This window comes from Mesocricetus auratus, unplaced genomic scaffold, assembly GCF_017639785.1.
Source record: "Mesocricetus auratus isolate SY011 unplaced genomic scaffold, BCM_Maur_2.0 Super-Scaffold_4256, whole genome shotgun sequence".
In the NCBI taxonomy this organism is placed as follows: Eukaryota; Metazoa; Chordata; class Mammalia; order Rodentia; family Cricetidae; genus Mesocricetus; species Mesocricetus auratus.
The window spans coordinates 83311048-83336884 of NW_024429182.1; the positions used below are offsets into that span (position 1 = coordinate 83311048).

The 25837-nt window shown below is 38.8% G+C and overlaps 1 protein-coding gene across 14 annotated transcripts in view; it reads left to right on the top strand.

Annotated features, from left to right (window-relative positions):
• The window catches only part of Sox6 (SRY-box transcription factor 6), a 540675-nt gene that overhangs the window by 212176 nt on the left and 302662 nt on the right, over window positions 1–25837 (top strand). For 7 of the 14 annotated variants that reach the window (XM_040755979.1, XM_040755976.1, XM_040755989.1 and 4 more), the window contains one exon: window positions 17598–17838. In XM_040755979.1, the coding sequence (XP_040611913.1) occupies window positions 17602–17838 (237 nt within the window). In that variant the 5' untranslated portion in view covers window positions 17598–17601. Of the gene's footprint in view, window positions 1–1928; window positions 2260–17597; window positions 17839–25837 lie in introns of those variants that run through there. The other 7 variants (XM_013117551.2, XM_013117552.2, XM_021230443.2 and 4 more) reach the window with 3 other exon arrangements.

The following is a 25837-nucleotide window of genomic DNA, read 5'->3' on the forward strand; positions in this document are numbered from 1 at the left end:
TAAAACTGAATTTTCCTGTAACATATACTTTTTTTACAATAATATAATATAACAAATCACCTGGTATTGTATAATTTGAAAGTGATGGATGGAAAGAAAATGGCAGGGAGGTTGGTCTCCCACTCATGGTTTATTAGCTCTCTGCTATGTTTAATGGTTTATCAAGATCAAATTTCTTTGAGGAGAAAACTGACTAATGTGGTCAGAGACATCTTTTGTTCCCTCTGGCTCTGGCCATTTTGCGGAGTAAATAAGCTTTTTCTGTATACCCTCTGCTTGGGAGCTGTAATAAGTGAGTGCATACTGCAGTGCGGTGACCTTCAGCCAACCAGAGAAAGACACCTCTTCTAATCAAAGGCAAAAGCCACGATCTTTCTTGTTGTAACTTAGTGTTGACACAAGAAAGGCCAGAGAGATTGACATCAATCTCTATAGAAACCATTAACCAATGCTGAATAAATCTGCAGCATTGAATCCATATGCATGCTTGCTTTTATTATTCTTGACCTATGGGCACACTTGAGCATTTTGTGGGCTTTGTTTTAAAAGGAATGTTTAAAATGTAGCTAGTTATTATGGGATTTCATTGGTGAAATAAACTGGGTAGTCTAAAGGAATCTGTATTATTTTGCATCTCCTAAGCATGATTTGCTTAGGTGTGGCTTGGTTTGATTCCAGATTAGCACACAGCAGAGGCTGTCACTTTAGCTGGGTGTAGCAAAAACCAAGTAGTTTTATACATGTTTTCCAAATGATGTGCAAGTCGTGTGTCATTTGATTCTAACTGTGACTTTATTGGCTTCAGCTCTTAAAAAATTCCTTTCAGCCTAAACAATGACTGTGTTGGCAGCATAGATGTGTGTTTAAGAATCTTCCAAACTCAGGTTGGTAATACTTGCCAGACGATTTGTGACCGTGTGCTTAGCAGAAACAGACTGTTAGTTAGAGCTTCAGGGTTTTCAGCTCCCTTTCCTAACCCCCCACCCTGAAATCTCAGTTCTAGTTGAGGAGGGTGAGGAAACAAAAATGCTTTTCATTTCTTTCTCTGCTGTACATTTTCCAGTTTGGGTGACTAAAGCTGGCCAGGGTGCCTATTTTTGGAAAGAGGAATTAAGATACTTTGGAGAAAGTACTGCACTGTGTGCTGGCATTCCAGATGGCCAAACTAGAGTAGAACCAAGCCCAAGGTTTTGAGGCTTTCGTGCCAATGATGACCTCATGAGGTCCAGCCTGGAGAAAGAGAGACATAGTTCTCCAACAATGATGAAGAATGGCTTCTTCCTTTCATATTTCTATTGAGTGATCTCCAGTGTCCTTCTCTTTTCCTGTCTCTGACAAAATTAGCCCTTTATAATTAACAATTGTTAGATTTTTGGCTTGTCTCTCAGACTTCTCTTAGAGCCTCTTTCACCCCATCTACTCATTGTGTCCTCTCCACCACACAGAAAAACTGTGATATTTTTCTCTTTGGCATTCCTGTCTTTTCCTAGCAGGCTTTTCTAGTGGGGACTGTGGGAGATTTTACACTTGATTTGTTGAATCTGAACTCTTTGCTGTAAACTCTCACACACAGAAGGAGCTATCTTTATAAATGACAGAATGGACCTGGCCTGAATGGCGCTTTGTTTACTGTTTTCCTAAAAGGGGCCCCTCTATATTTCATCTGTCAAAGTTGCTTTTCTTTCTTTCAACAATGCTTGATTGTTTTCACAAAAATTCAGGTTCCACAGACAGGAGAATTCTGTATTATATTTTCCTGCCAAATTCCGATCTCTGTTTTCCTTCCCCTGTGCTCACAAAGGGCTCATAACTTACTGTCAACTGTGAGGCCGACCACAAAGCTCCACTGTTGCTCAGCAAATAGGCTCTATTGCATGATGGCTTGACTAGCTTGTAAAGTTTGCTTAACTGTAGCAGCAGTGGCAGAAGGCATGTGGGTACTGTATCTCCCCACAGGCCAGGAGTCTTCCCTTCTTCCATCGACTTTTATGCTTTTTAACTCTTTTAATTATTGAACAGATTTGACACTGCTTTGTTTAAGCAGACTAGGTGCTGTTTGAAGCCATGGCAGCAGTTAGTAGCCTGAATTCAGGAGAGAGTAATTAGCTTTTCTTTTTTTTTAATAATTTTTTTTGGTTGGCAGTTAGTGGTTTTTGTGATTTGGGAAGGTGTCAAAGGGGCTATGCCCTCGAGTTCTGAAGTTCTGGCTGATGTGCCAAGAGAAAGCCGGATTGAAGAGTGGAGGAGCAGCCACTTCGTGTGAGTGATTTGTGCCTCTTTTAGCTGTCACAGGTCTTAACTGTGTTACTTTCCCTTCTAATTTTCTAAACTTCAAAGCCTACCTGATTGGGTGGGATGATGGTGTGTGAGGAGCTGCTGATGTCATGGTAATGAACTAATAACTTGAAAGGCATTTTTGTATGACATTTGTAATCTTGCTAGGGAATTGTAATGGATTTAAAAAAAGATTTGATTTTCCTGGGGGCTTAATACACACCTTTTTGAGTAATATCTATTAGATTTTTTTAAACACGCACTTATTTTTTTTTTCTGTGTAGTGTGAGGTCCTGGTATATTATGTAGGAAGAATCAGAGATTTCATACATCAGTTTTTTAGCCAGATCAGCCTGTCCCCTATTCCTTGCAGTTTTCTAAGGCATGCTGCATCTGACAAGGTACCTTACTGTGGTAAAGATACCTTCTCTAATGAAAATATTTCACTGTAACAAACATTCTAAATAGGCACAATTGTCACCCAAGCCACTGGGTAATTACTGTGTGTTTTAACTAAAGAACTTAAAGTGGTCAATGCTTACAAGCAATTCTAACTAAGAGAGACTGCTATCCTACAGTGTTGAACAGCATACATATATTAAACAAAGGTATTTTTCTATGAGACCGTTGTGAATTGAATTGACTTCTGAGAAATGTATTACAACAGTACTTCATTAATTCCTTTAACTTAAACCCCCTTTATTCTGTCATTTGTTTCTTCTACATTTTGTTTTCTGAGCAACACACACCCTGAGTCTGTTCCCTGTAGTGCTTGGCAAAGTTCAAAATATTTATTTGTTTCTTTTCTTGTCCAGCTGCCCTAGAAACTTCACTGTTTATGAGCCCCGTCCTCAGGCGAGTTTATCCTGTTGGGACATTCAGCTTCAAATAATGCAAATCAGCACCCCAAGCTGCAGTGAATAGTGTTTTTACTGAGCCTCAGTGAAGAAAATCTATTTTGCAATAATGAAGTCACTAAAACTCCAAACAGGCTACATTGCTTCTTTAAAGTAAATGGCAGTGAGAGGATAAATGTCATGTGTCTTCAACCAGCCCATGAAGCTGCATTGTGGTTCTTTAACACATTGATAGGAACTGCATCCTCCACTTGATTTAGGAACAGAGAAACTGGTGTAAAACGAGAAATATTTTGTAGCCTCTCATGTGGGGCCAAGGCTCACTGCTGCTCAGGGCATTGATTTCCCAAAAGAAAAGCAAGTGTGTACTCTGAAAAGCATCCATGCATTTCAGGGAACATGGGTGGCTTAGACTTTCTATGTACTTTCAAGTTAATATAAGTACTAATGTAAGTATGGTTTACAATAAGGTTACTTTTTAAAAAAATCAATTCAAAACAAGTGTGTTGGACTGTTTTTCCTTCTTTTGCTCTTGAAAATTAAGGAAAGAAATGAACAGAGGGAGGCCCAAATGGACAACCAGAGTTTCTGGACTCTATCCTTGGAAAACAACTCTCAGTAGTGTGGTCAGTAGGATCTGGTCTTTCCCGTGTAAAGGGTGTCTTATTTGGAGCTCTTTGTGGAGATGTCTGAGCCTCTATGTTAAAATGTACTTTGTCACTGGTCCACTTATCATTGTGTCATAGACTTGGACTAGTAAACTTTCATTGAATGGAACTTTAAATGTGATTTCTAAAAATTCAGAATTTCTTTCATTAGGGGTTTTTATTGTTTTTGTTTGGACCAAAATATTTTTCCTTTAATTTTTATTTGAAGTAATTTAGCATTCTTTCCATTTTGGCTAAATGCTAGGTACTTTCTCAATCATTAGTTTAATCTTTACATCGACTTAAAGTTACATTAGTTGACCCCAGTTGTACAAATGGTGATATGAAGGCTTAGAGAGTTGAGTGATTTCTCAAGTCCATAAGTCTATGAAATGAGAGGTACAAGATTTAAATCCCCCTTCAAAACCTTCCCACCACACCATACATAGTCTTCCATCTGGCAATAGATTGATTATGTTAAGACAGTAGGGTTTTTTTTTCCAGTTTTAGGCATCACAGATACAAATAAATATTTATTTTAAAGAAACCTAAGTAAATAATAGACTAGGTATGGCAGTACTAAAAGTCATCCAGAGAACTGCCTCAGTCAGTTTTGGGAAGTTGAAAGGCATGCTTTCATGATCCAGGCCCATGACTATGAATAACATCCGATTCTTACAGCAAACCTCCGAACTGGGGAAAGCCAGAGGTTCTTAGCTTCATACATGCAGTTAGATGCCCAGTAAAGAGTCTGTTAATATGCAAGGCTGTGGGCAGCCACATATGACTTTCATAATGATAAGCAAAACAATTCTGTGCAGTGATTCATGGAGACAATTGGATTCTCATGTTCTCCTGGAGCTGTTTATGATAATATGTTACCAGCAAATGCAAGTGAGAAATTTAAAGTAAATAGCTATAAGGAAGGTAGAGAGTTGCAGAGGTATGGAGTGAAAAACACAAGATAGTGACACTCTAGTTGTCTGTGGGAGCAGACTGCTTTGTGCATATCAAAATGCAGGGATCTGTGTTGCTGGTGACAGCCTTTTTTCACCTTTTACAGACAGCAGTAGTTTAGAACAATTCATGTCCTGTGTCTGAAACTCTTCTGCCCCTTTCCTTAGAAAGTTAGGGTATGTGTAATATCCTATGCAGTCAGGTTTCAAGAGGCTATTTGAGTTTTTGTGCCCTTCCTGAGATCGGCTGAGACATTTGTATCTAGCTGAATATTATGGGAACTCCTGTTTTCTTTTCCCTCACAACTCTCTTGACACCTGCTATTGTAGCCAGTATTGCAGTAGGAGTCATACCTCTTGAAGTAGTTCCAGCTCTGACCTGTGTCCAGGGTAACTTCTGTGGTCAGAACTGGTAAGTAGAAATTGGTTCTCATCCTCTACGCCTTGAAATAAATGAGCAGTGATATCCTTATATTTCACTACTGACCATTTAATGACATAGTTATATGTGGGTAATCAATGCTAACCAGAAAATGCAAACTAGAAAAGTATGGTTTATGTTAAGAAACAATTCTTAGAAACTACAGAGCACCTCCCAGCCTCCTGCACTGGAAGCTGTAGTTACTTGCTCAACTGATTTTACTGTCAAAGTTCCCGGAATGAGAGTCAGGATGGTCTATTCAACAACCTCCTCTTCTTCCTTCTGCTCTTCCTCCTCCTCTTCTTCCTGCTTGTTTTAGTTACTTTTATATCACCAAGATGAACTATGACTAAGGCAATGTATAAAAGAAATTCTTTAATTTGAGGGATCACAGTTCCAGAAGGTTAGAGTTCATGGTCATCATGGTAGGGAGCATGGCAACAGGCAGTAGACATTGGTGCTGGAGTAGTAGCTAAGGGCTTACATGTTGAGACAAGAACCATGAGGCAGATGGAGAAAGAGTTAACTAGGAAGGGTTTCAACATACCCCCAGTGTGTGTGTCACACCTCCTAATTCTTCCCAAACAATATCACTAGCTGTGTTCAAACATTCAAATATATGTGCCTGTGAGGGCCAGTCTCATTCAACTACCACACCACTCCTTGTCTTTCCCTCCTCTTCTTCTGACTCCTCTTCTCCTTTCTCATCACTCTCTGCCTGTTTTTACCTCTGTCCCTATTTCCAGTTGTTATCTAGTAATCAAATATCTCCTACTCGAGGATCAGAAATTATCTTTGTTTTTGAAGTACTAGGGATCAAATCCAGGGCTAGGAAAGCACTCTGCCATTGAGCTATACCTCAGGCCTAAAAGAAAACAAAAGAGAATGGATCTTTTTGCTAAAGTTTAATTAAGTGAGCAATTTAGAACACACACATATACACACACTGAGTATTTGTAATAAAATTCTATATGGAGGGAATATATTAGTAATGAAGGATTATGTGATAATTGGAAATAGCTAATAATTTATATTTCAGAAATCTTTAACCCTAGGATCTGGGTAGGAGTTAGACTACTAGCATTCACTCTATGCCCTCTGTTTGCTTGGTATGGCCTTGGGTGAGTGCTGTTTTATTTTCTCTTTGTCTTCATGAGACAGAGTTTTTGCTATGTGGTCCTGGCTGGCTTCAGAGATACTATCTGAGAAAACCTTAAACCTGAATCTATCTTCCTGTCTCTGCCTCCTGAGTGATAGGACTACAGGCATGTGTCATCTCATTTGGCCTTGAGTTTTATGTTTTTTTAATAAGTAGTTTTGTTCTTTGGTTTGCTTATCATTAAACAGGGTGGTGACACCACCTAAGTCCTGTAGTGGCCTGAGAACATGAGATCACACTGTATGTAGTAGCACAGAGCACAGGGCAGGAACTTTCTAAGCTTCCAATAGAAACTGAATCTTTCAGTGATTTCTCTAATGTCCTTCTGTCTAACCATCATCTATCCATTTACTACACAATTTTTCATCTTTCTAATGTTTCTGGAAACGTAAATTAATGATTGGTTTGGCTTTTTAATTGCAGGTATGTTTAAAATTTGGAATGTATTTAATGGGTCAGGGCATGTGGAAAGAGGAGACACTTAATTGTGTCTGGAGGTTTAGGAGCTTCATTTTAAACCTTTTGTTACAGCTGCTGTTTTTCTGGTTAGTTTAATACCCTACCTGTTTCTCCTTAATCATTTAATAGCATTTAAACAACTGGGTAATATTCACTGATGTTGTCTTTGTATAAAATATTGTACAAGGTTGACACCATGGGATGCAGAGAAACATGGAGTTTTGTTGTCTTTTGGAAACTCTATAGCCTGGTTGGTATAATTTACACAATTGTTTATATTTTATCGGTTTTTTCATTTTCAAAAAGGTTATGTAGTGTGTGTGCATCAAATATTGAATAAATGTTGCAAGAATGACTTCCTGAGAGGTGAGGGAAATGACAGGAGCCTGGTAGAACAAAGGCAGCAAAAGTGAGCAGAGCTTGAGAGTACCAGTGTACTCAGAGCACACAGCGAAAGGAAGTTGGAGAAGGCAGGCTTAGAAAGGTTGGATGGATCTGGGTACAGAGCCTTGGATGCCTGGGCCAGGAGTTTCGATTTTATTGTGTTTCCAGGGAAGAGCTACTGATGTGTTTTGATTAGGAAAGTGGAGGCAGATGGAGTGGCAGTAAGTCATTGTAAGAGGAAGGTAAACGAAGAGATACAGTAGGTTGCTGGAGTCTGAGCCTGATGTGCAGTAAACCCTGTCCTGAGGTGATTATAAGTATGGTTAGTAGGAGGGCCTGAAAGACATCACCAGGGAGGTTTGATGCGGCTGAGGTAGGCTGTCAGTGAGGGGCCTTCTGAGAATTGTGCTCTTCTGGACCTGAGTAAATAAGGGAAGGTGCTGTGGAAAATTCTGATGAAGCTAGTTTTCAGTTTTGTTGCTATGGCATTGCAGAGTATACCTTAATATTAACAACTTGTGGTTGTTTGGGGCCTTCCAAGGAAGGAAAAGAACTCAGTGTCAGGACTAGAAAAAAAATAATCATGGGCTTTAGAAATAAAGCAGGGAGATGCTTGATCAAAAGTAAAGGGGCAGAACAGAGGTGAGGGTGGCAGCAGCCTTGGCCCTGCGTGGTATGTGTTTGTAACTGTTCACAAAGAATCATCTATTTGCTCACCACCCTCTACTCTACTCTTCTTTCCAGTACTACTGAGCATCTGTAAGGTGGTACATACTGGACAGGACCGGTGTGAGCCTGTCTGTGGGTCACATAGGATAAAAGCCTGTACATGACTACTCTTTTCTTCCACTTAATGGAGCCTGTGGCAATGTCTGCTGGAGTCCTGGAAGTATTTGTCTGACAAGGCGTACTGTTTCTTGTGGATAGTCTTTATTATCTCTGTACTGTAAGGAATACCATGTGGGAGAATAATTTCAATGATGGCTTAAGTTAGACATCTCTGAAGTTCAAAACTCCCGATCACATCCCCTTAGCTAGGAGGTTTTACTGTGTAAAGTCACACGTACAATCTCTTAGAAGGAAGAGTTTTTTTTTTATATTACTTGAAATTGTAAGATTGAGGAAAACAGTCTTTTTTCCTTCATCCAAACATTTCACTGGACAGCAGGGAATTTATCACATATCTGGTTCTTCCCACTTAGTTTCTGACTGTACACTGTGTGAACAGTCTGTATGAGCATCTTACCCTTCCCTGAAATCACAGGAGAAGGGAGAAAATGGAATGCAAGGAGACTGAAAGTCCACTTCAGACTGGTGTCAGGGAAGTGTCCAGACAGGAAGTGAGATCCGCTGCCATCTTCTGATTGTATTCTCAGACTCAGGCTCAGGCCACACAGAGATGTTGATGGTGCCCAGCTTGTTCCTTCTCCTGATGTAGGTCTCTCTGCTCCTCCTCTGAACTAGCTCCTTGTGGGTGAATGGCTGACTGTCAGTGATACTTTGTAGAGCAGAGGTGAGAAGCAAAAGTGCAGTACCAGACTTTAGCAACCTTATACACCTTTCTAACAAAGGGAGGACACTATTGATGGAAGAAGAAGAATGTCCTCTAAAGTGGGAGTGTTTGGGGAAAAGGAAGTGTTTCCCCGTTCCCTAGCCTCACAATTGGAGGAACTGATCTGAATCTGAGCATTTTAAATTTTGAGTTAGGTATAAATGAGCATTACTTTGCTAAGAGAGGTTTATATGGTAGGTTTCCTTTTGACGGGTCACGATACTAATGATAATAGTTTTACCTGGACCATGGCATCTCAGCGTGTGGGAGAACCAGGTTAAGTTTTCAGAGCTTTAAAACCAAACCAGTTTGGAGTCATTTGTATCCCCGGGAGAGTGAGTCAGTTTGGTCACCAGATTTGGGCAAGAGTTTCAGAAGCTGAAGGTCTCAAAAACAGTTGTAGAAATGTATCCTATTTGTGGCCACCATTTTTTTTTGAAATTTGGATTGAAATAATTTATTTGGAAGACAGATTTCCAACTTCAAATTTTAGGTCAATTTAGAGAACAGTTTCTTTCTCTTTTAAGGAAAAGTTAAGTAAGAGCCAATAAGGTTTCAATTTGCTTGCTTTTCCACTCTCAGGAAGGATTCTAGGCTAGAGGGGAACTTGTAGAGGTTAGATTGTTTTGTGATGGACATGCTGCTGAGTGAAATGGGGGTAAGCAGCTGTGATGTCACCTGTAGGCCTTTGTACCCTGTGGGCAAGGTTGTGAAGCTCCTATTCACATTTGTTTTCATTTTCTGTAAATTGGTCTTTCTTGTTGTTTTCCATTTTTATTTGATGTAAAATGAATAAATCTTACTGTTATGTAACATGGAGCTTGCATAGCACACTCAGGATTAAAATGCATTCCTTCTTGGGGGGATCCAGATAGATGTGTTTACTCCATAGAGAGGCTTCAATTTGATTTTTTGTTTTCTTTGTGGTAATTATGTTTGCACTTTGCTGATCACTACTTGTGCATTATTACAATGGAAGGTGACAATTTGATTGTCTTCAATTGGAGAAACAAGTAATTTTATATTCACCAAGCTGTCAGGTAACACTAGCTCGCAGTACTGAGAGCTCCTGGCAGTGCGGTTTGGCACCTATATTTAACTGCTTTGATGCTTGTGTAACCTCTGCTGAATCAGAAATGCTTCTCCTGTTGGAGATGGTTTTTAGGACTGTGCAATGAGGTTTTCATTAAGGAGACAATCTGACAACGAACTGCAAAGCCAGGCTTCTTGTTCCCCTCCCTTCCCTCTGCTCCCCCCTGCACTGCTCTGTTTCTTCCTTTCTTTCACCCCTTCTCCCTTCCTTCTTCCCCTCTTCTCCACTTTGCCATCCTTCCTGAATAGGGATATGAAATATATCTGATATTTCCTTACCAGAGAGAATTGTCCCACAGCTTTATGTGACTGAAGGGAACTAGAAAATCAGCCTCTTTACATAATTTTGTTCGGCATTGCCATACTTGAGATTTCATATTGGAAAAAAATCTCAGTATTGTCAAATTTTCATCTCTCTCTTGTCTTTTCTGAAAATATTAATCAAAGAGTGACAATGGATGAAGAGTGGGGAAATCTGGACATAGCTTCCTATACTTTCCGTCTGAGAAGATGTGGCTCTGGTCTGTGACTTTTCTTAGTAAGCAGATGAGATGTCATACTTGGACACCTCTATGAGTTAATTGGTTTTAGGCAGATGGGGACACCCCTTGAAAAATTAGTGTTCTCATCCCATGTGAAGAGGATATTCTAAGTGAACATGCAGAATACATTCATTATGTTGTCATTTTAGACAGTCTTCTTTCACGCAAGCCACGGAGAGGTCTTTCAGTTGAGCTGTACAGTGGTTGAGCTTGATTAAAACCCTCTGAGTTAGGGTGCGTATTTATAGTAGCCATTGTTTGGTTTTGATCTGACTGTCAAGCCACTGATTTTGTTTATATTCTCTGGTAGTGGCTTTCCAAACAAAATTCCCAACAGCTACTCGTAGATAAATTGTGAGAAAATTCAGTTTTATTTCTATCAAGCAAAAAGTGTAGTGGTTCCATAATACCAAGGTGTTTTGATCTTAGAAAGAAACTGGATACATAGGGACAAATGTGATAATTTTAGGTTTTCCATAGGCATTCAGTCAGAGGCCAGCCGTTGGGCAGGTTGCCTGTGCCTTCTAGCAGACACTGACCAATTAGACAGAGGTGGTTACGTGATGTAACATTATCAGGAGAAACAATTCATGAGTCAAAGCATTCCAAGACATATGAGCTCTAGTCCAAAGAACAGTCTTAAGCTATATAAAGTGACAGCAACATTGTCAGCTAAATATAGACTCCAGAGATACAAACTTTGTTGACTTGAGAGAAATCTGTTCCAGGTAGTTCCTGTTTTGTAAGAACCTCAGAGGGCCTTTGGTGACAATTTTGGTTCATTGGTATGGAAAATTAGAGGCCTTAGGAAAGTCAAGACCTATTAATTTAAGCCCCTTCGTACTCACATGTCAAGTGTATTTCATTTGCCTCTTGCAATGTCAACTTGACAGTTTGCTCAGATCAATGAGTTTCCTAACAGTTATCACTTCTTAGTGGCTCTATAGAAACTCAGGAGGAGGAGCTGAGATGCTAAAAGGAAGATAGGGCTATAAGTTTTCCAGTAGCCCTGAGAGCAATACTCTTGCATTCTCTCAGTTGCTTATTAAACTTGGAAAAGGAAGAAAAAACTTGTTAAAAGCCCATAGGCATTTGGAGGTGGAGTGGAGAGGACATGGGATTGTGGCTTCAAAGAACACAGAGACCTAGTAGCAGCTGTGACCTCCCCAGGGGAAGGTCCTACAAGGAGTGTCTTCATTTTATTATTATTTTTAATTAAACAATTTAAGATCTGTTTATTTTTTGTATATGGGTGTTCTGCCTGAATGTACATCTGTGCAACACACAGGTGCCTGGTGACCTCAGATGTCAGAAGGGGACTTTGGGCCCTCTGAAACTAGAGTTACAGAGGGTTGTTAGTTACCGTGTGAATGGTGGGAATTGAACCCAAGTCCTCTGCAAGAACAACAGGTGTTCTTCACCAAATGGGTTATCTTTCCAGTCCCCCAGGATTTTCTTCACTTTAAGAGTTAGGCTTTTCCTGTAACCCTCTCAGATCCCTGAACGTGGGAATTAGAGGCACAGGAAGAGGTTTGGAAGTCATTCTTTGCCCTGGGCTGGGTGGACTGGCATCCTTTGCGAGGGTTCCTGGTCATTGTGCATTTTGGCAGCTGAGCATATCTGTTACTCATGCTCCTTAGGGTGAGAGGTGCTATGCTATGTTTTTGAAACCCAGTTTATTTATCAGTATCAGATCAAGTGTAATGTTCAAGTAACCATGAATTATCTAACTGAGATGAGTTGACGTGGATTGCCCAGAGCTGATCTTCAAAAAAATTAAATGTAAGTGTTGGACTGAACTTTAAAATTGATCTTATAAGTAAATGACCTATGAAAGTGCTGCTTTATGTTAGAACATGTCTTTTTAATTTTTAGTTTTTATTGCTTCTTTTATTTTTGAGATTATAATATAATTACATCATTTCCTCCTCCCTTTCCTCACTCCAAATCCTCCCATGTACTCCTCCTTGCTCTCTTTCAAATTCACAGCCTCTTTTTTTATTATTGCCACACACATTTATGTATAGATACAGAATTCTTTTGAATAAGTGTAACATATCCCCAAAGTGAGTATTATTTAATAATAAAAATAATGAAATACTAGAAAGTAGTCCTGAGCCATCATATTGGGATGATTATGCATAACAAACTCTTCTGAAGCAGAGGATAGATGCCCACCATCCTCATTCTTTTATATAGCCCAGATTACCTCACCTTTCTTGGTCAAGAACACAAAGTACCTTTACCATCTGAATTGCTTTGTAATTACCTAAGCAATCATACCTTATTCTGGGGCTTAAGGTGGCTGGTTTGCCACTTTTGTAGAGATGGGGCTGTTCCTGCTGGCATCCTGGACAGCATTAATAATTATGGAGGCATTATCTCTATCCATCTCATTTCCTCAAATATTAAGCTGGCAGTTCTTCCCAGTGGTCTAACATTCACTTGCTCAGTTGGGCAGAGACAGTTAGAGTGTAGGGAACATGTGATGGGAACTGAGTTTTACATGTTTCAAAGAATTACAATACAATTCTTTTTGGAGGTTTTCCTTGATAATAACTGTGCCCCAGAAAACCATCTTGTTTAACCAGTGTGATAAGTTGACAATGTAGTTTTCCTCTCTGATTATAATGTGCTCTGTGTAGTCAATACACTGGTACCATGTGAGTGTAATTTCCTCTTTTATTTGATCTCCAATGCACTGTATTATAAATAAACAGTTAAAAAAAACACCAAACAAATCTGTTGCATTTCCTTTTAAGATTGTACCACTGTAGACACTTGTTCTAGTAAAGTAGAATTGGGCACATTTGATTGCATTTAAATTTTTCATGCTTCAGCAGTTTGGCTGGGAGCACAGCAAAGAAAAATCCCATGAGCGAGGAGAGTTGAGAATAATAGAACTTGATTTTGTGTATTATAGCGGCAACATTTGCGCTGCTTTAGTAGGGTTGTGTCAGCACTTCCATTATAAACCCCTGTTTTCAGGGGCTCTAACTAGGAAGATTTTTTTAATACAAATTAAAAAAACAATTCATTTGAATGATTTTTAAGTTATAATAGAGCAAAAATAAAACAAAGTAAAGTTACATAGAAATTGACCATTTTCAAAAGGATTTTAATTATTCTTTGCTCATTAGTTCTGTGGGACATAGCTAGATAAGGTGCTAGCTAATGTATAGGGATGTGCAGTGGGTGGGAACATTTTTGTGATGGATAGTATCGCCCATGAGCGCATTCAAAATAAGTGCAAGAATTCCACACAAAGCTGAAAAATCTTAATTAACAAGGTACATTTGATTCATAAAGCAGGTGACTTGGGTACAGTGGTTGGAGTAAGGGTACTGCCAAAGTCAAGTGTCTGTGCTTTCTAGAGTACAGTTCAGTTGCTCTAGGAATTTGTTCAAAGGGGAATTCTAGGGCTAGCAAGAGTGCCAAGGTGAGATACTTACAAGTGCTTGCTGTGCAAGCCTGATGTGAGTTCAGTTCCCAGAACTCGCTCCTGGAAGTTGTCCTCTGACGGCCACATGCACTATTTGGAAGTGCATACTTGCACCTCCTCCTCCATCCTCCCACCCAAACATTAAAAACAATAGAAGTAGGGTAATTAGTTAAATTGAAAGATTGTATAACAATCTAAGTGTACACATTAGCAAACCAGATCCAGTAGTAGTAAATCTATGATTTATTTTCTAAGCTATGTGATATCAAGATGGCTTAGCATATAAAGGCACTTGCAGCTAAAGGCACTGACAACCTGAGTTCAATCCCAGGTTGTTGTCTGGCCTCCACAGGTGTACGTCCATGTGTCCATATGTGTGTATGCATGCTCACACACACAATGAATATAATAATAAAAATGTATTAAAATAAATTGTGTGCATTTTATTATAAAACAAACAAAACCACCACTTAGAACGGTGGTTCCTTTCAGTAGGTTACAACCCCTATGGGGGTCGCATATCAGATATCCTGCATATTAGATATTCACATTATGATTCAGAACAGTAACAAAATTACAGCTATGAAATAGATATGAAATAATTTTATGGTTGAGGGTCACCACAACATGAGGAACTGTATTGAAGGGCTGTAGTGTTAGGAAGGCTGAGAACCACTGACCTAGACTAATACAACAACAAAGCAACTGTTAAGAACAAACTGAAACAGCCCAACATTTTTATCAAAAGGAAATACCTTGGTGAGAGAACAAGAGTCTTCTTTTCCTCTGTGGACAACGTAGTTAAGAATGCTAATAAAACAAGCGCAGAGGAGGAAGTAAAGTGTGATCTGGAAAATGCTCTTGGGTCTCAGCCTGTTGACCTCTTTATGAAGGGATGGACTGGGGAGCCAGTCCTTCCTGCCCTGGTTCTCCTACCTCCCCTACTACTCTGTCCCATTTGTAGTGTGAGCTGAGGATGAACAGTCATATTTAGTATATTGGCAGCCTATCTGTTATTTGCAACCTTGATACACATTTGTGTTTGTGGGTGTAAAATAAAAGACAGCTTGTGTGCCAATGTAAATAGGCTCTGATGGGTCACTGGAGGGCTCAGCAGAAGACTGCCAATGAAGGAGAGGTGAAGTCTTTCTCCACTAATTGTATTCAGCGTGTAATTTCTAAACTTCCCTCTGAATTTTGATTTTCAATTAACACTCCCCATTTGAAGATAATTTTCTATTTAATGTAATTGCAGGAAATAATTTATTGGCTGATTAAGACTGAGGACCCAGCCTTCCTTAAGAAAAACACTCTTACCAACCAGCTTTTAAACTCAACTCATAGCTTTGGGCAGATTGAGACTATTTTTACAGCTGCAGGGTTATTAATGAGGATCGTACACTATTGTTAACCAGTATAGTCTGTCGTCAAAATGATTCCTTAAGAGACTATTTACATTTTCGGGTTTTGTATGATGATTAATTTTTTACTAAAGTAATAATCACAGCTACTGCTCTTGGAAGGCACCTGATAACTTTGTAAAAGAGACTGTTGGGAGAACCAAAGTAACTCTGAGTTTTGGATTGTGACTTTCACTTGTATTTAATTGCTTCTAAAATGTGTCAGTCTACTCATTCATTCATTTTTTAATGTGTGTGATTATATTAGAGCTAACTGACCATTATCTGAAAAATGTAAACACCCTTGCTGTCTGTGACCATCCCTTGATAACTTGCAGGACAATTATAATTGCCTGGTTTTGCTATAGTATTTCTGGGGACCAGCACAGTAGGCTCAGTAGTGACTTTGAATAGAGACTAATCCCTTGGTTATCATTTTCCATGTGTGCATGTATTTTCCCATTTGTTATCACCAAGAGAAGTCACTGAAGAATGTGTCTGTGTCTTTGAAACAGTACTGTTTAGAACATTCAGTTTCGCCCTTTTTAAGGCAAATAGAACTATTCTGCACACTTTCCCTATTTTATTTTCCAGTGTCATCTAAATAGTTTTAGTATTTGTACAATGATTATTATAAGTAGGTATCAGCATTTTAATATGTTTCAAAGCACTTCAAAAGCCTGTAATACTTTTATTTAGAACTGTGCATAATTAGATTAGCTGATCTTCTATTAATGTTTTTCACTGTAGGATACTAACTCTGAGCCCCCTCATTAATTGTGAGAAATTTAGCATTAGCTGTTAAATCCTATGTGAAACATGGGCTGCTACATAAAAACTACTGTTTAAATTGGAATTAACTTAATTATTTTTCTTTGCACTTGATATTTCCTTCACTGCAATATTCATGAAAGCATGTGACAGATTTGTAAATTTAACTGTTAATCTCAGATTTCTAGACTCTTTAATCAGTATTTATTTGTCTGTAGAAACAGTACAGGCAAGTTAATGATTTGCTAATTTGAAAAATGCTCATGTGGTTCCCTATGTTAACTGATTTGTGCATTTAAAAAATGGTATGAAATCAATTAATGTTAAAGAGCAATTAAGGTAGCGATTGTATTCCCTTCATTGCATAGCAGTCTCAAAGGAAATACAATAAATGAAAATCAACGTGAAATTTTAGGGAAAAAATGGTTTCTTCCCTTAATTCATAAACTTTTAGTGGTTGGGTCACTAATCACTTTCCTGAGAAATTCATCTTTCTTTTTTTCTTTTTCTTTTTTTTTTTTTTTTTTTTTTTTTTTGGTTTTTCGAGACAGGGTTTCTCTGTGGCTTTGGAGGCTGTCCTGGAACTTGCTCTGTAGACCAGGCTGGTCTCAAACTCACAGAGATCCACCTGCCTCTGCCTCCTGAGTGCTGGGATTAAAGGCGTGCACCACCACCGCATGGCTGAAATTCATCTTTCTAAAGAGATGCTTTCAAAGTTTTGTAATTTTGTATAACATCATAATTTCTGATCTCATATGAAACACAAAATCCAGACCTCATACATAACCTCTTGATTGTTTCTTTGTGGAGACTTCAACAAATGATATTGTTTTATGAACTTTTGGTATGCACAGTAAGCATTTAATTTTTTCATAGTAAGTGCTATAAATCATGTATGTACTTTCTGTCATGAAATAGAGATATAATTACTTCAGAAGCTCAGCTTAAATGGCACAAAGTTGTTACAAGATTTAGCTAACTCTAGAAACCACTGAGTCAACATGCCACTTAAAAATTAAAAAGCAATACTTAACGTATCTTGGAGGTCTTCAGAAAACTTCACATTGGTCCTTGGTGTTAGATTTGGCATTCACAATCAAGGTGTAAGCTAGGAAGTCATGATCAATTTGCTTAGCATATTAAGGAAAATTTATTTACTCAGTTTCTATTTTTCACATATGCTCATTTATTTCCTTCAGAGCTGTGGGAGAAAGTTAGATACTTTGGCTCTGAAGTCATTCTTCAAACTGGCTCATCAGTCAGGTTCATTCACTCGTTCCTTTCATTGCTAACCACCAACCTAATTACTCTCCAGAAACTCATAATCTAGTTGTGAAAACTAGGAGGAAGGATGTACAAATACATACATTGTGCATCATGAAGACTTATAAGGATCGTATTGGGGGATTATGTAAGAGAAAATACACAGTAGTTTGTGGGAAGATGTTTAGAGAGTGAAAAGCAAAGAGGGGAATGGAACAGATAAGCCATCAGTCCTTTGTCCGTAGTTTAGACTGTTAATATCTCTCAATTTCAAGAACTTTTATTTCACTTTTTGTTCAAATTAATCAAATACAATGTATTGTCTTCTAATTTTGTTGAGAGTCCTCTTTAATTCATGGTGTTTCCCTTCTTTTGCAGAAGAATGTCTTCCAAGCAAGCCACCTCTCCATTTGCCTGCACAGCTGATGGAGAGGAAACAATGACCCAGGATTTGACCTCAAGGGAAAAGGAGGAGGGTAGTGATCAACATGCAGCCTCCCATCTCCCTCTTCACCCCATAATGCACAACAAACCTCACTCTGAGGAGCTACCGACGCTTGTCAGTACCATTCAACAAGATGCTGACTGGGACAGCGTCCTGTCATCTCAGCAAAGAATGGTGAGGACTGAAAGTCTGGTGACTGTTACCAACTATGTCTACATCCTCATCATAAGTAGATGTTTTAAGGAAAGCTAAAATATATGGCTTCAATGTTATTCCTGGTCAGGTCACAAAACAAACACAAGACATACAGTTGCTATTATTTTAGTAATTGGGAAAACTTGGAAAGCCTTTGTGATCTAGGCTATGTCCATCATTAGGTCCACTTGACAAAAGACTATTGATTTACTTTTTAAACAAGAGGAAGTCAGTTATCTTATTTTTCTATTCCAGTTTAATGTGATGAATTTAGTAATGCCTTAAATAGGTAGTAAAATGAAGTATAGTTGTGTATTAATATTGAGAAATTAAGTTAAGCAAATATGTCTATGAGAATGAGATCATAGTGTGACTACATCTTCAATAAGGAAATGTCAGTATCTATAATTTTTAATGACAGGTTTTGATTTATAATACTTTTCTCGTGTACCTACATATTATTTTCAAAGCGACATGCAAGGCTCCTGGGTAGTGGTTCAATCAGACTGAATGGTTTTCTCCTAGAAGCAGAAATATGTTAGGTGATGACAAGAGTAGGCAGCTTGCCCATGGTAAATTCTATCTTCTAACCATCAAAATACAAACCTTAGGAGTGACTTAATTATCTAGTCCAAATAAAAAATCTTTATATTTTTATCATCTGGAAGAAACCAGAACCTTAATATATCTTATTAAATTAGAAGTTTCAACCCCTGGCTTGTATTTCTTAACTTGTGGGTAACCAAAAATTAAGTTAATGAAAAAAGTCTTAAGCAGACAATGAGAGTTTTATTCTTTAACAAAAACCAAGCTATCATTCAAAATGCCTTTACTAACAAAAGCATGTATGAAGATGAATAACTTGTATAGGAAGAAAGTTTTTTTTTCAAATAATTTTGTAGACACAGTCTGTGCTCCAGAGCAGTAGGTGGGAAGGGTGTGGGGATCCAAAGATGAGTGAAGCATGTCTTGAATAATTTTAGTTTTACTCCAGGATCCAAAGACTTTTATTTATTTGTTGACACATTTTCCTTTAATCTTTTAAAATTTAAATTAGAAACAAGCTTGCTTCACAATCCCAGCTCCCTCTTCCTCCCCCTTCCCCCACCCTCCACCAACCACCCCAACCCCCCACCCAATGCCCACTCCTCCCTGGGGGATCTCCAGAGTCTGTCATTTCATCCAGGGCAGGGCCTAGGCCTCCCCCATGGGTTCAGGCTGAGAGAGTATCCCTTGATGTGGAATGGGCTCCCAAAGTCCATTTGTATACCCGGGAAAAATCCTGATCTACTACCCAAGGCTCAGTAGATTACCTAGGCCTCCTCACTGACACCCACATTCAGGAGGTCTTGATCAGTCCCATGCTGGATTCCCAGGCATCAGTCTGGGATTCAAGAGCTAACCCTTGTCAGGTCATCTATTTCTGGGGGTTAAACCAGCCCAGTCTTAATGCCTTTGGTTATCAGTCCTCCCTCTCTGTCACTGGATTTCTTGAGTTCAGCTCAGTGCTTAGCCGTGGGAGTCTGCCTCTTCTCAGCCACTGAATGAAGGAAGGTTCTGTTTCCCAGACTCTCTGGCCATGGGATTGTAGGCTGGCACTCCTGAGATCTATGTCTAAAATCCATATATGAGAGAGTACATGCCATGTTTCTCTTTTTGTAACTGGGTTACCTCGCTCAGGATGGTTTCTTCTAGTGCCATCCATTTGCCTGCAAATTTCAGGATTCCATTGTTTTTTTTTCTGCTGAATAGTACTCCATTGTGGAACTTGTTCATTCCTTGTCTTCAAGGTGGCATGGATGAGAGAGATTGCCAGGATAATGAGACTCTGCTTGGTCTTTATTTGAACAAATATTTATTAGGTACATTCTGGCTGCCAGGCATTCTACTAACTACATTTGTATTATAGTGAAGCATGTGCCATCCTGGAGTTTGTATTGTTGGACAGGACACAGACATGCAAATACATACATAGTGAAAGTTGTAACATGTGCTGTGAAGATCAGAATGTCGTCTGAAAGCACAATGAAGTGAGTCTAATTTTGAATAGATGGGTAGGATGCCCTCTCCAAGCCCAGGATGACAGGAAGTAGAGTAGGGCAGAGGAAATCCGTTGAGAAAGCAGTGTGTGTGTGTAGTATCTGAGGTGATAAAACCATAAATTAATTTAAGGAAATGAAAGATGGTCTTTGTGGTCAGAGGATAGTGAATGAAGATACATCAGATGTGGTTGGAAAAACAGATAGTGGCCATATCATTCAGGCCTTGGAGATGGCATTGTGGAGGCAAGATTTCATCTGAGTGTAGTGGGAGTAGCCTTTGAAGGGCCAAAGAACGTTTCTCACAGATAATTCCAACTGTGGCACCATGAATGAATGGGCAGGCAGAAAGAGTGAAAGGAGGGGGAGCCACTGGGATTTCTATGTCAGAAATCTAGATAAAAGATTACGGTGGGTTGGATTAGTGTAGACAAAGAGGGGCCACAGAGAGGGACTGGTTCAAGATAGTTTTGCTTTTATGCCATGTGCAGGCCTGACCAAATAAAAGTAACTGGAATGGAAAATGTGTGGGTAAAGGCAGGGACAATACAGTTCAAGTTCTGTTTCTTCAGAGGGCACTTTCCTTACTTTTCTCAGAAAAATTCTATTTTTGGCAAGTTGCTTTGCTTAGTTCATCTTAAATTCTAGTTACTCAGAATTTGTCAAAAAATAGATACTAATATATGTGTAATAACTTACATTATATATGTTTTATGGTAGTATCAAATAGATTAAGGTTATAAACATGTTATAGATTAGTGTGAGACCATTCTCATAGAAATGTTTCCAAACTTTCGCTCTGCTTTCTGCTAGAGCTTTTGTGTTCTTTGAACACAGGGAAGCCAAAATATTTGTTTAACTCCCACTCTATAGCATTTCCCAGCTGTGTACTTATATGGTGCAATAAAAGGATTTAACAAATGGGAAATAGCAGCTGCATGTGGAAACTCTCTTTGTGTTCCCTCTTCACTGATAGATTCAACAATGTGGCAACTGTAACCTTAGACCTGTAATGACCTAGGCTGCAGATCAGGTCACCAGTCAGGTTTTGTTTTTTGTAAAGGAAAACAGGGGAATGATTTTAGGCTCCTGCCAGACATGCAAACGTGTGTGTGTGTGTGTGTGTGTGTGTGTGTGTGTGTGTGTGTGTGTGTGTGTGGGTGGGTGTGTGTGTGTTGGAGTAGGAAGACTGTGACTGAAGTAAAATTCTAATTAGTTCATTAAATATGAAGTCCAAAAGAGCATAGATTAAGAGACCTGAAATTTGCAGTTCTCTTCAATGGATCTTGCTTGCTTGTTTTGTTTGTTTGTAGTTTTCCCACATACCATAAGCTGAGTCCCATAAAATACTGTGGAGAAATAAAAGCTAAGAATGACTACAACACACATTTGCTAACACCTTTTCCATTTCTGTAATTAAGTTTCCATGATGGTTCTCATCTCCCTGATAGCATTTTTTCTACTGAGTTCAGAGGGGTTTCACTGGGAAATATAAAGATTCGAGAGATGACTTTCTCTAAACAAAGGTAGAAAAAAATGAAATTCTGCCAATCTCCATGAACTGATTAGAAAAAACTTTACATGTTAGTATTCTGGTTATTTTGAAGTGGAAATTCAACAAAATAAAATACTACACAGTTTACAACAAGTAAAACAATGTGTAGTAATGTAAGCACAGAAGGAGGATTGAGATTTTAGAGAAGAGATTTCACAGACCAATGCAATATAAAGCATTTAGACACATTTTAAACAATTAAAGAAACCAAACATCTATTTTAAAATTTTGTGTTTTATATCAGTTGGTTACATTTTTTTGATGGTTGAAAAGTCAGTACACATAAAAATTGCTCTCTGCTTCTGTGTACAACCACTCTTTTTTTTTTCATGGCAACCACTCTTTTTTTTTTCATGGCTTCCGGGTACCGATACAATTTTTGGCACAGGAACATTGGCACTGTTCAATGACATGTATTATTGTTCTCATTGGCCTAATGCCATCAATAAAGAATTTGCTCACATAATTTCTTAATGTGAAAATGCACGGTGCACCATTCTTTCTTATGTCAGCATAAAGGATCAAATCTGTGATAGTTAGCAGTGACCCCTATCTGTTCTTATAAGTGGTTATTTTCCAGAAAAGTTTTGAGTGTAGAAAGGACATGTGAGCCCAGGGATTGCTTGTAAACTTCTCTGCAAATACACAGATTTGTGGGGGTATGTCGTGAAGGTATTTATATGTAGCTACTTGTAGCAAATGAATGAGTTGAGAGGTTCATGCTGTCCTATGTTCTCCTCCTAGTACAACTTTTTTTTTTGCTTTAAAGTATAGTTTAAAGAGATATCATCATCATCATCACTGGTTATGGGCGTTTGGAATAATGTCTTAGTTCCAGATACCAAAACTACCTTGTGATAATATCAGATTTCTGTCCTAATAGAATTTGCACTGCACACAGTCTCATAGTAAGACAATTTAAACAATGAGGAAATCCAGAAAGGGAGAACGACAGGACAGAAGGAAGAGCTTCCTGGAGATGACAATCCTGAGCTGAAATTTGGAACAAGTTAACTGTGCAGAGATTTGAGGGTGGGCACCTTGCAAGTGTGTAATAAGTACAAAAGTCTTTTTAAAATTATTATTTATTTTTTTACATTTTTGGACTTAAAATCATGGGTTTTTATTTTTTGTAAATTTCACACATCTATAGAATATATGAATATCATCCACTTCCTGCCCCATCACCTCTCTTCAATTTTCTTTGGGAACCACCAACCCAGCTCCTTCCTGACTTCATGTTCTCTTTAAAAATTTATTATTATATTAATAAATTATATTAATAGTTCCCTGAGTCCAACTAATGCCAAACACATGTAAAAGGATGTAGGACCATCCACTGGGGCACAGACAACTTACCAGTTGGCACAACTTTTGGTAGGGATGGAGCCTAAGCAATCCCTTCTCATCCATGTTTTATTGGTTTGATCGTGTTCAGATCTCACACAGGTAACCATCACTGATATGAGCTGATGTGTACACCAGCCATGCCCTGTCCAAAGGCAGCATTCTACAACCCTCCTCCCCATTCTCTGTTTCTTATATCCTTTATTCCCACTCTTCCATGATGTTCCTTGAACCTTGGTTATGGAGAGGTTTATGTAAATGACCCGTCTGTTGCTGAGCACCTAAAGTCAGCACTTTGGCCAGTTATGCATCTCTGCATTAACTACTCTCAACTGCAAAAGGAGCTCCTCTGACAAAGGTTGGGAGCAGCACAACTGTACTAGTATAAAAATAAATATTATGCGGGCAGTTTGACAACTGTCCATTTAGTGAAACAGCCTCATTCTATCCCCTACTAGGGCCTATGATCTTCCAAGTCATGGACTTTTGTGCTCGTACCAGACATGAAATCCCTCATATAGAGCAAGTCTGAATCCAATGAGAAAGAGGTTAGTTACTATAGTAATAGCCATAGCACAGTTACAGCAGTGGAAAAATCTTTTCTGGCAGATTGATGTTGTGGCATTCAGGTATTGGGAAGTGTCTTTCTTCCCTCAGTAGCCTGACTATTACCTTCAAAAGCTAGCCTTCAGGGAGAGATTTTCCCAGTCAATTTGCAATTTCCTAATGTTCTGCAACCAAAGTGAGCAGTGTCTTTAGCAGTTAGTACAAATATCTTTTGATTGGTGTATTTGAACAACAGAACACAGCAAGAATGACTGGAGAGGGAAGAATGATCTGGAATGAAAGCAAAGTGGCAGACAGGTGATATTATAGAGACTCAGAGGCTCTAATGAAGTGTTTGAACTTTATTTCAAGTGCAAGAGGAAGCCATTGCGAGATTTTAAGCAAGACAGTAGTAATGTTTTATTTAGATTTCTAATAGATCACATTGGCCACTGTGTAGGTGTGACTGGGATGGGACTGGAAGAGTGGACACTTGGGAAAGTTATCCATGGAGAACAAAGGCACAAACTTAGTCAAAATTGAGTGAAAGAAGTGAGACCAAGGACCAAGAAACAGACACATTCCTGATCAAACCTTGGTCATTTCTGTGGTGGAACATGAAAATGTGTGTGAGACACCAATGGTCTGCCTTTCTCTTTCTGTATTTATGTGTAGAGTGCATGTGCATGTGCATGTGCATGATTATTGTGTGGAGTTATATGTTTGGGAGTACACATGTGGTATATGTGTTTATTCAGGTCAGAGGATGACATTGGTTGTCTTCTTCATTGGGGTCTCTTGCTGAACCCTGGGCTTCCCAATTTGACTAGTCTGGTTAACTAACTTTGCCTGGAGTTTTGGTCTCTAATTCAGGAATTCTGTGATTAAAAGCTGGCTACCTTACATGCCTGGCTTTTATGTGAATACTGAGGATTAGAACTTGGCTTGCTGGAAAGGGCTTCATCCACTTAGCCAGTTCACTGAAGGTCTTTCTTGGAAAATGCACAATGTGACAATAAGATTTAAAGTAGAACTCATGCAATATGCCCTTGTGCACTTACATTCACAATCATATTGATATTTTTATCTTATATCTGAGTTTGAACTACCTATTTAATTAAGTAGAAAGAACTGCATTATACCCTCAGTCCAGAATGTCTGAACCCCTTATTTTGGAGATGCAAATGAAATACCTTTCCTTGCTTATATTAGTATTGTAGTTTCGCAAGTGTAGTATGTCTGGTGCTGATCATGTGCAGTCTACCATAGGACTGATGTAGTACCTGATCAGTCTATGAAATGCTCAAAAAATACAGAATTGAGCAAGATTTAGATGGTGATTTTCATTCTTTAGAAAAGTTTTAAAGTAAGATCCACATCAATAAAAGATTTGAAGAATGTCCTGTGTTATAATCAAAAGAAAACAATAATAGCCATGTTGGACCAATTAATAAATAGTGATCAGGAACAATGCTTCCTTGCTTTCAGGCTGTTGCCCTTCTCTGCCTTTCTTTCTTCAGCCCAGAGAAGTTTCTAGTCAGCTCTGGAGTGTTTCACATAGTTCACTTGGAGTCATAAAATTTCTGGTGTGGACTTTGTACCATTTCTGGGAACAGGGCTGTTGTCATTGTGTGATAGCATAGTCCAGGAATTCTTACTGGGGATTTAATCTTCAGCCACACTTCATGTTGTGACAGACTTTTAGAAGATTTCTCCTCTTGCTTCTTTTTGAAAGATTTAAGAATGTTGAGTTGTTGCCAAGGGTTTGTGTGTGTGTGTGTGTGTGTGTGTGTGTGTGTGTGTGTGTGTGTGTATGTGAAAGAGATTTAGTAATTTAAGATACTAGGCACCACCCAGATGAATTTAATTTCAATACTTTATTTGTGACTATACTTCAGAAAGTGTGGGTCACCTGGGCTGACTAGCGTGTAGTCCTCATGTCTAAGGTCAGGTTGGTGTATATCTACTGTGTGGTACCTGATCAATCTCTGAGCCCCTTGCGGGGGAAAATTCAGAAACTGGCAAGATTTTAGCCTTGAGAAAGTCACTACTCATCTTTTCTTTTGCTGTGACAAATCACCATGACCAAAGCAACTTATAGAAGAAATAGTTTAATGGGAATTTCAAAGGGTGGGTTCATGACTAGTATGGCAGGAAGCATGGCAGGCATGAAGACATGGTGCTGGAGCACTATCTATCCATAAGCACAAGGCAGAGAGAGAGACAGAGAGACAGACAGAGACAGACAGACAGATAGAGAGAGACAGAGAGACACAGAGAGAGACAGACAGACAGAGAGACAGACAGACAGAGAGACAGACAGAGAGAGACACAGAGAAGAGAGAGAGAACTGGGAAAGCCATAGGCTTATATATTTGAATGTATAGTCACTAGGTTTAGAAGGATTAGAAAGTATGGCCTTTATGGAGTAGTTGAGGCCTTGTTGGAGGCTGACTTTGTTGTAAGAGGTTTCAAAGCTCTCACTAGGCTG